This window comes from Lissotriton helveticus, chromosome 1_1, assembly GCF_964261635.1.
Source record: "Lissotriton helveticus chromosome 1_1, aLisHel1.1, whole genome shotgun sequence".
Taxonomy (NCBI): Eukaryota; Metazoa; Chordata; class Amphibia; order Caudata; family Salamandridae; genus Lissotriton; species Lissotriton helveticus.
This window is the reverse complement of record NC_136057.1, coordinates 269,966,610-269,980,869: the sequence shown is the minus strand read 5'-3', so window position 1 is coordinate 269,980,869 and position 14,260 is coordinate 269,966,610. Positions and strand designations below refer to the sequence as shown.

The following is a 14,260-nucleotide window of genomic DNA, read 5'->3' as shown; positions in this document are numbered from 1 at the left end:
TTCTGAAAACTGTCAGGGCTCGTGGCCCCTGGCCCCAGCCGGGTGCAGAGGAGCGCAGATAGGATTGACTTTGGCAAGCCTTCGGCGTGCTGGCGGTGCGCCCACTGCGCGCCTCAGCTGCGCTGAGGGTTTGGCATGCTGCCTAAATACTGCCCCAACTAGCACGCTGACATCATGTCTCCGCCCCAACCGGAAGTGAGACCGCCTACATCCTTCACATCAATCAGGAAAACCTGCAGTGGACCGGGGTATCGGCGGGAACACTAAAGCGCTGCCAGGAAGTACAGGTAGGTGTAGTCAGAAGTAGATAGAATGGTGATTTAAAATGCGGCTATAGTAAGTAAAGTTAAAAAGAATAAAACAGCAGGTTCGTTTACAAGCATGTCCCCCTGCTTGCGCCCCTGCTTGCACGCATCCAGTGCAATGTTGGGGTGACTGTGCAGAGTAAATGGTAGGTGAATGTACCGAAAATGCGGGGGGAAGAGAAAAGGGTGTTGGAAAGTTAAAGCATAGAAGAAAGAATACGTTTTGCCTTAATTTCTTTTATAATTAAACAGTTTCACACATTTTAAATTAGACTCTGCACCATAGTTTAACTGTACAGATCATGTATGTGTCGGCAAAGACCAGTATGTTTTGTGGGTGTATCTGGAGCTCTGTGAAGGCGAAACCTAAAAAGGAGATGTGGGAGCAGAACGTCCTCATGTAGGTTTGTGAAGAGCATTTGTTAGTAAGTTAATAGTTTTATTGTTAGCATTACTGATTGTACTATATAATTCAATTTGTAGATAGGCCATCTGAAGTTTCTGAAAAACACATTGCTTTATGTTTTAGCTGTAGTGTCAATTAACCAAAATTTGTCAGAAGAAATCAGTTTATTCCACTAATGCTCTATTTAGTTACAAATGTAAATATCTTGTCACAGTGAACACAGAGGGATGCCATCAATTTTAAGTGCTGTCATAATTAAATGGTTTTCCATTGACATTGATGAAAGTTCAACTAACTAAGACTAATGTCTTCCATGCCTATGCCATAATAAGCCTTCCAACAAAACCTATGGTCTCTGTTTTCCCATTCTACTTGCACTGAGAAAGCTCCTAATGGACATGGAAGATGTAACCAAAACTGTTTACAGTGAATTCACTCTATTGGGATTGACAGGGGATCCCTGGTTGAAGCTGATTCACTTTGCAGTGTTCACAGGGGTCTATACCCTCACAGTGATTGGCAACATTGGCATTATTGTATTAATCCCCCATCTTCAGACCCCTCTGTAGTTCTTCCTGAGCCATCTGTCCTTTGTGGATGTTTGCTATTCCTCTGATATTGCCCCTAAAATGCTTGTTGACCTGCTTTCTCAAAGTAAGAGGATTTTCGCCTCAGTTGTGCAATGTAATTGTTATTTTTTTTTGCTGCTGGTACCATTGAGGCTTTGCTTCTGGCAACCATGGCTTACGATCACTATATTGCTGTTTGTCAACCATTGCACTAGATGGCCATCATGACTAAGATATTTTGTGTCCTGCTACTCACTATGGTATACACTGGTGGATTAAGCACTCCATTACAGTGACAGGTTGTACGTTCCGACTGCCTTTTTGTCACTGGGAAATTCATCATTGTTGCTGTGACATCCCTCCTCTGTTAAAGCTCTTATGTACCAACACTTTCACCAATGAGGTAGTATTATTCATATTTGTATGTTCCTTGGCTATTTCTTTGCTCGTGGCTATTTTTATTAGCTATGTGCGATCATCTCAGCTGTCCTTCAAATGCGCTCTTCGGCCGCAAGACTTTGGGTCTTTTCCACATGTGCCTCTCACTTCACTGGCGTGACCTTGTATTTTGGAACAATCATTTTCACTTACCTCTGCCCCTCTTCTGTCTATTCTCTTGACCAGGATAAGTCTGTAACTCTGTGCTACACTGTTGTAATACCAATGTTAAATCCTCTGATCTACTGCCTGGGAAACAAGGATGTGAAAGAAGGACTGAGGAAAATCATTGAGAAAAAATTCACTTTAAGAAGAATAGTTCCTCTAAATTTGTAACAAGGTAATAATGACTCAGTGCCATGGGTTAACTGTGCAGACCATGTATGTGTCTGCAAAGACCAGTATGTTTTGTGGGTGTATCTAGAGCTCTGTGCCGGCAAAACCTATAAAGGAGATGTGGAGGCAGAACTTCCTCATGTAGGTTTGTGAAGAGCATTTTGTAGTAAGTTAAAAGTAGAATTGTTAGCACTACTAAATGTACTATGTAATTCAATTTGTATATAGGCCCTCCGAATTATCTGAAAAACACATTTGTTTATGTTTTAGCTGTAGTGTCAATTAACCAACATTTGTCATAAGAAATCAGTTTATTCAACAAATGCTCTATTTTGTTACAGATGTAAATATCTTGTCACAGTGAACACAGATGGGTGCCATCAATTTTAAGTACTGTCAAAGTTAAATGGTTTTCCATTGACTTTGATGAAAGTTCAACTAACTAGGACTAATGTCTTCAATGCTTATGCCATTCTAAGCCTCCCAACAAGACCCATGATCTCTGTTGTCCCATTTCTCATGCAGTGAGAAAGCTCCTAATGGACATGGAAGATGGAAATAAAACTGGTCACAGTGAATTCACTCTATTGGGATTGACAGAGGATCCCAGGTTGAAGTTGATTCTCTTTGCAGTGTTCACAGGGGTCTATACCCTCACAGTGATTGGCAACATTGGCATTATTGTATTAATCAGGCTGACCCCCCATCTCCAGACCCCTATGTACTTCTTCCTGAGCCACCTGTCCTTTGTGGATCTTTGCTATTCCTCTGATATTGCCCCTAGAATGCTTGTTGACCTGCTTTCTGAAAGTAAAAGGATTTTTATTGTCAGCTGTGTAATACAATTGTTCATTTTTTTTGCTGCTGGTACCATTGAGGCTCTGCTTCTGGCAACCATGGCTTATGACCGCTATGTTGCTGTTTGTCAACCATTGCACTACATGGCCATCATGACTAAGAAATGCTGTGTCCTGCTAATCACTATGGTATACACTGTCGGGATTATACACTCCATTATAGAGACAGGTTGTACGTTCCGACTGCCTTTTTGTCACTGGGAAATTCATCATTTTTGCTGTGACATCCCTCCTCTGTTAAAGCTCTCATGCATCAACACTTTCACCAATGAGGTAGTATTATTCATATCTGTATGTACCTTGGCTATATCTTCGCTCGTGGCTGTTTTAATTTCCTATGCCGCGATCATCTCAGCTGTTATTCAAATGCGCTCCTCTGCGGCACGGCTTCGGGTCTTTTCTACATGTTCCTCTCACTTCACTGGCGTGACCTTGTATTTTGGAACAATCATTTTCACTTACATCCGCCCCTCTTCTGTCTATTCTCTTGACCAGGACAAGGCTGTTACTCTGTTCTACACTGTTGTGATACCGATGTTGAATCCTCTGATCTACAGCCTGCGAAACAAGGATGTGAAAGAAGGACTGAGGAAAATCATTGAGAGAAAATTCATTTTAAGAAGAATATTTCTTCTAAATTTGTAACTAGTTATAACTGATTTTCAGGTTACAAATGATTATGTATACTGTTGCACACTCTGTTCCTTTTATTATTTGGTATAACTTTTTATTTAACTTTGTGGATTTTGATATAAATATACAAATACAAAACTGTATATGAACACAATTCATTTTTTTTACCATTATGTCGGATTGGTAGCAGCTTCTGATAGTTCAATAATGTTATTTCCATTTTGTTTCACCCATCATGAATGAAGATTAGTTTAAGTGTACTCTTCCACTAAGCAAAGTTGTCAAAATGGAAATATGTTGACAAAACTGGTGTTATTGGTAATACTTATTTAATGGATGTTGAATGCTCGTTGTTATTGTTAACATATGTGTATTCATCCATGTCAAGAAAAAGTGCTAACATATATTCACTAATATTACAAGAACGTCGATTGGGAAGCAAAGGTTGAATGTTTGTTGAGTCTGAATGTAGGATCTTCTGGTAGATTAGTCATGCACCACACCGTAGGAAGCAGTACATGTTTTATTCAAATTAAGTCCAGGTGACAGCTTTAGTACGAATAGTTTCTGTCTCCAACTGAGATAACCAACAGAATCAGCCTTGCCCAAGCATATCAATAGTCCATTACATCACCACATTCTGCCATTCACACTTCCCCTCTGAAGAACAAGCTCACTCAGGCAGGTAAAGAAAACACTCAACACACACCTCCTTTTCTATCAAACAATGAATAAACTCAGAACAAATCAACCCAGAGCAATCAGTGCTAATATCTAATAACAATCATTCAGGACCACACACAAAGAAAAGTCAAATTACAATAGGTGACAGTTCTAAGCAAGGCCTCCTAACCCCCACTCTGACCATAAGTCTCCTTCTGCATTATAACAGAATACAAATCACAAGACATCTTAGTTGAAAATTCTAATAGCATGAGAGATAAAGATGTTGTTTGCACCACGCAAATATGGCACAAACTTGAATTTCCGCTATGTTCTGCGGTGGGCTTTTATCTGCAACTGAGGCTAAAATCATAACTTCAGCAATGGTATTAAAGAAAGCAAAGCATAATTTGCACCAAAGGAATGCCAGAGAAGAGTAAGTTATCAAAACATGTTTCAGATGTTTTTTCAAGCATTGCGAGCCTTCTGTTTTTCAGCTGCCATATAAGTGCCCCAGAGCAGGACTTTGAGCACTACACCATTTAATGCTTATGTTTGTCCTTTGGCTGATATTGTAGATTTGCATGACTTGACAATTTTCTCTTTTCTGATGACACACAGATTGTTGTGTTTCTCAGTTCCACGAATGGACGAGGGACAACTGTCTAACATTGAATAGCAATAAGATTGAGGTTTAGGTGATTGACAAGCAGTCTCAACTCTGGTTTCCTCACTGGTGGGTGGATGACTTGGGCTCCTTTCCTAACCCTGGTATGGTGGTCAAAGACCTGGGCTTCTGGCTAGATTCTAAGCTCACTATAGACCAGCAGGTGGCAGCTAGTTGTTTTGGTCTACTGAAATGCTTGAGGAAAATAGTATGCCTTCAACCTACTTCAACTCAAAAGAACATTTTGCAGGCTTCAGATTGGATTATGGCAATATTCTTTTCTCTGGGGCTATCAAAGCTGCGATGCACAGGTTTCAGATTGGGCAATGGCCTGCAGCTCATCAAAGGTTTAAACAGTAGAAGAGCAAACAAGCACTGCAGCTGGTTCAACCCGAACTCAAAGCTGAGAAGCACAAATGCAAACCCCTCAACAGAGGATGAGGCACCAGCAGAGACCCAAATGACCACACAGCCTTCAAAACAGCCCTCAAATATTACTACAACGCCATCACCATAGCAAAGAAAGCAGCCCTCGCCACCCGCTTCCATTCCACCAACCGCACCAAGGAACCTTTAACTATCGTCAGAGAATTCTCCTCCCCAGATGGCATCAAAAACACCATCCAGCTTTCCAAGCCCCTCTGTGACCCACTTGCTAATTTCTTCCACTCCAAGATCGCCAACATTTACAAAAACTATGAACCCCAAACACTGAGACCAGCCCTCCCGCTCCTCCCACCAGACCTCCACCTTACATCCTGATCAACTGGACACTCCTCAGTTCCTAAACTACGACTTCCATCAAGTCCTTCATCGACTTCTGAGCCTCTGCCAACCCCTCCCCCACTGCGTCTCCAACCTCGGACACAAAAGCAATCAGATCCCCGCTCACCAGCATCATCAATGCAGTGCTCAGCACCACCATTTTCCCAGGATCTACAAAGCACGGCAAAGTAAAACCCCTGCTAAAGAAGCCTACAGCGGACCCATCTCAAGAAACACTGCCACATCTCGCTTCTCCCCTTTTCAGCCAAGGTACTGGAGAAGGCCATCAACCGCTAACTCACAAGCTACCTGGAGTCCAACCACCTGCTCCACCCCTCCCAATCTGGCTTCTGCCTGAGCCAGAACACGGAAACCGCCATCATACATGCCACAAACGATATCATAGCCATCCTCGACCACAGCGGATCAGCAGCCCTGATCCTCCTCGATCTGTCAACAGCCTTCGACACCATCTCCCTCCATCTCCTCATCCGAAGTCTCCATCACATCAGCATCCAAGGCAACGCTCTCTAGCTGCTATCCTCTTTTTTCTCCAGATGTACCCAAAGAACCCACCAAACTACGCCTCTGACTCCTAAAAACATAATCAGCGATGTACCCCAAGGCTCCTCACTCAGCCCAATACTGTTCAACATCTCCATGGCCCCACTGACCCCCATAACTGGTAGCCATGAACTCAGCATAGTATCCTGCGCCAATGACACCCAGCTCATACTCTCATTCACTGAAGACACTTATCGAGATTCCAAAACTCCTTGATCGACATTGCCGATTGGCTGAGAGCCACCTCCAACTTAATTCTGACAAAACGGAAGTTCTCTCCGGAAGAACCCCCCGCTCTGTGGGATGACTCCTGGTGGCCTCCGCCCAAGACCTTCATCCCAGCCACCCACACACACAACCTCAGAATGATCATCAACAGCTAACTCTCCATGAGATGTCAGATCAACTCAACTGCCTCAGAATGTTTCGGAAAGTCTTCAGATGGATCCCTACCAACATCAGGAGAACAGTCACTCACGCCCTCATCACTAGTCGACTCAACTATGGGAATGGCCTCTACACCAGAACCACCACCCACCTTCACAATCACCTCTAAACCATCAAGAATGCACTTGTGAGCATCATCATGTAACCTGCCCAATTAGGTCCACATCACCCCTCCCCCAGCAGCCTACACTGGCTCCCCATCAAGAAGAGCTGCCACTTTGAGCTGCTCACGCTAGTCTACAGAGCTCTCTACAAGACAGGCCCAGAATACCTAAACAACTGCCTGACCTTCCACTGGCCCACCAGACACTTGCTATGTACAGTCCCGGTCCCGTGACACTATCCCACGCATCCATCACACCCGAGGTCACTCCTTCTCCCACCTCGCAGCCAAAGCCTGGAACAACCGCCCCATCTACCTTCTAACATCAGCATCCCACACCGAGTTCAGGTGCGGACTCAAGACCTGGCTGTTTGCACATCTTGGTCTCTTGGGCCATTGCTCCTCTGATGACTTCTTGATCTCTTCCTAATCACATGCACAGAGAATGCATGGATGCCTTGTAGCTTTGCGACAAAACTCATTTGTGCATGCGGGTTCAACATTAACCTCTTATTTCTCGGCTCAGTCGATGGGGCAGAAATATTACATGTAAGACACTGGATGTGTACTACCTGGAAGGTCACTATCCAGAAGCCCACACTTTGTCCATAGTTTCTGCAAAAACAGATCCTCTATCAGAAAATGCATCAAAGAGCCAATGAGCCATACTATTCAGTGCTAGAGTTGCCAGCATACCTGCGTCAAACAAGAGAAAGATGGAAAATCCCATTCTCTGTTCTCTTCTTTCATTTACACAAGGCCAGATCATAATGCAGTTACTTTTGTCTGTTTTTCTGTTCCATTTCCACCAAACCACTTCTGGTCAGCACATACACACCAACATTCAGAAGATAACCATATTCACTGAGCTGCACTATGGTCTGGTTTACACCAGTTCACTAATGAAGGAAAAGGAAACGCACAAAACACAAAGGTCCTGATTTGTATATTAGTGGAGAGGGTAATCCGTCGCAGCGGTAAGGACCTGATAGTAAGGAACAGTAAACAAAATTAAAATGCACCCCCACCATTGGGGAAGTCTCCCATGGCGAGGAAAGCAAAACAATTTTGCTTTCAAAAAGAAAATCACTTTTTGGGATTTTCTTTTTGGAAAGAAAAAACAATACTGTTTACTGCGGGGCTGTGTCCTTCCGACGCAGCCCTGCTGCAAACAGTAAAATGCATTGACAGAAAGTGATGTGATGGCAGTTCCTGCTAATGCATCTGTAAATGACTGCCTACTCGCAGGTAATTTATAAATTAGGTGGATGGCCTCTCCAATATGCGGACGGAGTAATTTACTATGTCTCCTTGGTGGAATGGCAACGGGTCTGCCTAAATATAAATCAGGCCCATAGTGTCTAAACTGACGTATATAACAAAGTGATGGATGGAATGCTTGAATTAATCTTAGGCACTGCTACTTACTCTGGGCCACATCCTAGTCCATCGTTTTTTTGCACACCATGCCACCCCAGTTTGGACAAACCCATATGCAGTCTTAAATCTGTCCAGACTGACCTGCAAATTGGTAACAGAGAACTTGCCATAGAGCACCAGGGGGAAAAACAGTGGTATCAGGAAACAGGACATGGGTCAAACATCATAACAATAACATTTGTAAACAAAGTATTCCACAACCATGTTAGTTCCTTAACTGTGAATTTCAACACAAACAAAATTCAACAGGCACAGAAAATGAAGGGATCTGGGGTGCTGTAGTTAGACTGCCAGTTTCAATAAACTATGGGGATGGAGTCTCATACCCTGGTGACACTTCCAGAAAAAGCTTACGTGAGAACTCTTTTATTGTTGAAGGTAAAAGTTTTGAAAAGATGGTTGTCAGAGATTTGCTGAATACAGGAGCCTTTAAGATGCTGATATTTTGGGCCCGAGAATAGGAGTTCCAGATGTAGAAATTTGATCACTATGCAGATCAAGTCAGGTTTCAGGTTTTAAAGTCTTTATTTCGATATCAAAATCATAAAAGACAATATTTAAAACACATTTCATTATAATAACATTTTTCCTTTAAAAAAATAGCAACACCATTATCGTAAAAAGTTATTAAACATATAGAAATACAAAGACAAACCTGAACATAGCATATTAAAATTGTAAGACAAACAAAAGATACAGGAAACATACCTCATACTATGTACAGTTTTTCTAAATTTAGTTAGAAGAGGTATGGGTAAGCCTTTATGAAGGAATTAAACGGCCCTGATAAGGGTTTTGTCTGCTTCTTGCCCTGATGGCCCAGGCCCACCCTAGGAATTTGGCTATACTCACCACAATCGTCTCTGAGGTATTGGTTTTTAAAACCTGAATAGCCTCCGAGGACCTTCTAAAAGGGAGGTGCTGAAACAAGGGTTTTAGCCAATTTTGTTCGAGGCACAGAGTAGATCGGGCAAGCGAACAGGAAATGATCCTCAATTTCTATATGACTTGTGCACCAACTACAAAATTCAGTTGCTCCGTTAACCCATTTATTTGTAAAGGAATTCAATGGCAGTGATCCTACCCGAAACTGATGGTAAAGTTTCTTGTCCAGCGGTTTGGTGATGATATCCCAGTAGGTCTCACGGGAGGGATCCAACTTAATGGTCAGAAACCTTCCCGTAAGACCAACAGAGCTGGAGGCCGTTATTAACAATAAACGGACCGAGGCCCAGTACAATGCCTTGAATTCCTGTTTGGATGGAAAAGCGTTGGTGCTTGGAGATGTCCACAGATGTTCTAGTCCCATTTCGATCAGAATGGTTTTTACACTTTTTAACCAAGGGATTCTCCCAGATCCCCCAATTGACCTAACTTCGGCCAATTCCTTAGCAAAAAGGGTAAGGTCAGGGGATGTCCATATACGCCTCCAGAAGGCCACCAGTCTAAATCTTGCCATCTCATTGATTGGGTTACATCCCATGTCCAAACATAGGGGTATAGAAGGTGATGATTGGGGTAACCCAATCAGGCTCCTTAGGAACTTACACTGGGTTCTGAATAGGCTGGAGAGGTCAGTGTATCCCCAGAGATCGGCGCCATATAAGATTGCGGTGTTGATCTTGGTGTCATAGATTTTTAACGCTGGGGTAACCCGTTTAGTGATTGATCTCCTTTGCTCACTCAGAAGGCAACCAGTGAGTCGGGCAAGTTTAAGCTGTTGGGCGCCAATCTGATCTTTCCATCCCAAATGACGGTCCAGGGTGACCCCCAAGTACGTCATGGTCTCAACTTGCTCCAAGTTGACTCCACTCAAACTTACGGAGCTCCGGACAAGGTGACTCCTATTAAAAACCATAAACTTGGTTTTACCAACGTTTACCTTAAGGTCGTTGATGGCACAGAACTCCTCAAAGCGGTCCAGCGCCCGCTGCAGACCACTACGTGTTTTTGAGAGGAGTAGGGTGTCGTCGGCAAAGATAAGCATTGGAAACCTTGACTCTGCCAACAAAGGGGCGTCAGTGGGGGTGTCTGCAAAGAATTTGACCACTTGATCAATGAATAGCAGGAAGAGTGTTGGGGCCAGGACACAACCCAGACAAACACCACGAGTCACGGGGAAAGATTTTGACACTTGTCCCTGGCTTCCCCACCTCACCCTAGCGTAATTGTCCTCGTGCATTTTAACTATCAGATCAAGAAGTTCCCTAGGAAGACCCAAGTCCCTCAGGACGCACCACAGTTTGTCCCTCGGCACAAGATCGAAAGCAGACTTCAGATCAATAAATGCGGCAAAGATGGTACCACCGCCGAGCAGAACCACCTTCCAGTAGATCTGACAGAATCTGAACACCTGATCGATGGTGCTCGTTCCAGATCTGAAGCCTGCTTGCATGGGAGATAAAATATCCTCTAGTTCAATCCAACCTTGAACTCTACTCAAAACCATGCGTGCAATAATTTTTTGGAGGGAGTCAATAAGGCTAATCGGGCGATAGTTGCCCGGATTAGACCTGTCGCCTTTTTTGTGGATAGGGAGTATCTCCGCACCCTTCCACGACCTAGGAATGCTTGCCCCTTTAGCTATTGCATTAGCGATCTTTGTTATGTAGGGCACCCAAAGAGCGGGGTTGGCTTTAAACAGGTCAACAGGGATTAAATCCATCCCTGGTGCTTTCCCCCTCAGGGTCAGGCCAAGTGCTAGCTCTACCTCAGTTTCCGAGAAGATAAGTTTTTCCCCTCGAATTGTTGTCAGGGGTACCTCATCCAATTTAAAGGGGGGTTCAGATGTTTCAGCACAAAATTGAGCCGAATAATGGGTCACCCAAAGTTCAGGGGATACATGATTTGTATGGGTGCGTGAGTCAGGGTCCTTGCCCCATTTCACTAAATTCCAGAACTTAAGCTGGTTATTTGAGGTGGAGGCGTCCAGAAGATCGGACCAATACATATCCTCCCACTCCCGTTTGGCTTCCCACTGAGCTTTCTTATATTGTACCCTGGCTGCCTTAACCGCACACATGTTCCGGGACTTAACCATTTTAACAAGATGTTTGTGGGCCTCCCTGCACTTTTTGTTATACCATTTCTGACAGGTTGCATTATGTTTAACAGTACCCTTCTGACCTGGTAGAGAAAGAAGGAGTTTGAGCTCATTAAAACAGCGCTCGTGAAGGTCAATAACAAAGTTTACAGAGCCATCCCCCTGCAATTCCTCGCGCATGATTTCATTAGACGTGTTAGAGACCACTATCTCAACGCTCTCCTGAAAGGTCTCATCCCCCGCTAGCCTGGACCATTTTAACCTCCTACGATCATTGGTCAGGAGAACGTCCCCTGTCCGGGGGGTGTCAGGTTCTTTTAGTCTCTTCATACCTGGCAACCTTAATTTGAGTGTGAGGGGGTTATGGTCGCTTTCTGGGCGAGGTACCACTTCCATATCTACCAGCAATGGCCAGTATTCCATCTTTAACAAGAAGTAATCAATCCGGCTTTTCCTTAATCCGTTATCGAAGGTGTAATTTGCACCCAAATCCGATCTTGACCGACCATTTATTGCCCTTAGCCCCCGGGTAAGACACAGGGCCGTCCAGTTCAACGCGGCCTCAGTAGCTTTAACAGTTTTATTTAACAGCAAGTCTGGGATATTCCAGACTGCATCTTCTGCAGAACCCCAGCTGTCTCCGGCTACATATAACGGCTCAAAAGTACAGTTTAAATCGCCTGCCAGGAGGATAAAGTCTTCTCTGGCCTGTCTTACGAGAAGGTGGTCCAATGCATCCAACACAGCAGGGCAGCGACCCCCTGGGAGCCCTCGTGCATATACATTAATAATAATCAGGTCCCGATGGCCGTCTTTGCTCAGTTTAATTACCAGGAGGTCCAGGTTGTCTAAGAGTATCTCAGATGGGTGGTATCCTGATGACTGCTTCACCCAAGTCAGCAGACCCCCTGAGGCACGCCCTTTACCACCCCTTATAGCTGGTTTGAAAACATTTACAAAACCTACTCTATGAACTGGGTCAGGTGCCCAAGTTTCCTGTAGCAGGATGATATCAAATCTGTCCACAAACTCCAACAAATCTTCTGAATTCAGGCTTCCCCTGACCCCTGCAACATTCCAGGACAGTATGTTAAATGTTTCCAGTGAGGGAACTGCTGGGAGGATCGTTGGTACTGGCGCAGCAAGGGACAGTGATGTACATCCCCTTAGCCCAGCTGTGCTACAGGAAACCATCTTGGGCGAACTCACTAAAACTCTGAAAGGTGTAACCTCTGATAAGCCTGCATCTTCAACCCTGGGTTCAATAAAGCCAATTACAGGTTTTGAGACAAATTGTGGGCCTTCCAATGGTGTATCACTAACAACATGTGTTTCAAGTGGATTAGAGATTTGGGGGCCGATTCACAGAACTAACTTAAGACAAAATCCTAAACTTACTACTTTTGGTATTCACAGAAGTTAGGATTTTGTCTTAAGTTTGTCTTAAGACAAACTTAAGACAGACTTAAGACAGACTTAAGACAAAATCCTAACTTAAGTCTGTCTTAAGTCTGTCTTAAGTTTGTCTCAAGACAAACTTAAGACAAAATCCTAACTTCTGTGAATACCAAAAGTAGTAAGTTTAGGATTTTGTCTTAAGTTAGTTCTGTGAATCGGGCCCGGTGAGCCTATTTACAGGACTTGGAACAGGACGTGCTCCTTCGATGGGAGCAACATTTTCTGCACAAACTTCTAGAGGGGTAAAGACAGAAAACACAGAGATAGGGATGGATTCAGGATTATGAGCTAGAACATTAGCCCTCCAAAGTCAGTCGACCTCATCCAGACAGCCAAACCTGTTCGAAGTGGGAACCCCTTCCCACCAACCATTTTGACCCTGCCAACCTTCCCTTCGTCCGCCCCGCGTAGTATTATGGACTGTAGACCAGTTCCCTCCTAAGTTTGTGTGTAGTCGTGGGGGGTAAAAAAAGGTAAGTGGCTTGACAATAATATCAGAGTTATCGCCACGTACATCCCATGAACATAGATGGTGAGCTGTCCTTGGATCTGCAAAGGAAATAACAATACAATCACCCGAGATAGTCTTGGATGAAGGGCCTACCCAAGGTTCCCTGCGAACCATTAAGATGTTACTTCTAAGGTGGTTCGGTAATTGTCTATTTGCATTAAGCCAATAAATAACCTTGTTCTTTAGTGACCAATGATCCTCTTGAGACCATGGCTCCAAAACAGGCACACCTGCCAACACTACAACATAAGACCTGGCATCTGGTGGTAAGTCAATATAACCCCCACGAAAGTTATGTCTGTTTCCATTTCTAGATCCCTGGGAGTAAGTACATGGGTTCACACTCTTATTAGGTTGTTGGACACTAACCTGAGGACCCCTTTTTATAGGTGCTTTATCTTGTGGAGGGCAAGGGATTGGGACAATAGGTTGGGGGTTAATGACTACAGGGTTACAATCCTTAGTGCGAGGTTTGGGTATAGGTTTAGAATTAGGCGGGGGCTGGGCCAATATAAGTGCAACTGGAGCCTGTGGGATGCTCTCAACACCCTGTAGGGTATTTCCCTCCATCTGCTTTAGGCTAAGACTAGCTAGAGTGACAATTGTCTTATCCATTTCTAATAGATTATTTTCAATGCGTGAGAGTCGAAGTTCCAGGGGGGATAGAAGCCTCTTCAAAGTGTCCCATACAGTTTTGAGAACATCTTCATCACCCCCCTGTAACTTACCAGACTCACCTTGCAGTACCTCAGGGACTCCCTCAACAAGATTTGGGAGTGATTCCCCCGTGTTTGTATCTAAATCTGTACTATCTATGCTGGTACCAGAGTCCACACCAGTGGGGCCAATATTGGCCAGCGGAACACTAGCACCAGCTCTATTTGAAGCCAGGAGACGACGGTTATTGAAGAAATGTGCCCTCGCAATTTTAGCCTTTTTCCGCGCATAAGCTGATCTGGCAAGGCGTTTTCTTATATGCGCAGCATCCCTTTTATTAACACTAGCTGGCTGCTTTAGCATGTCAAATTGTTTGGGGATACCTAAGTTAGAGCCTT

At 44.0% G+C, this 14,260-nt stretch overlaps 1 protein-coding gene and 1 pseudogene across 1 annotated transcript; both read left to right on the top strand.

Moving 5' to 3' along the window:
• The first annotated feature begins 1,109 nt into the window (after positions 1 to 1,109).
• On the top strand, positions 1,110 to 2,054 carry LOC144762059 (olfactory receptor 5AR1-like; annotated as a pseudogene).
• A 545-nt stretch (positions 2,055 to 2,599) lies between these two features.
• Positions 2,600 to 3,556, top strand: LOC144762051 (olfactory receptor 5AR1-like). The gene has a single exon (XM_078647200.1). The coding sequence runs from the start codon at positions 2,600 to 2,602 to the stop codon at positions 3,554 to 3,556; it is 957 nt and encodes a 318-aa protein (XP_078503326.1).
• Positions 3,557 to 14,260: the final 10,704 nt, after the last annotated feature.

Coding starts and splice junctions, on each gene's coding strand:
- LOC144762051 (XM_078647200.1), top strand. CDS start 2,600: ATGGAAGATGGAAATAAAACTGGTCACAGTGAATTCACTCTATTGGGA.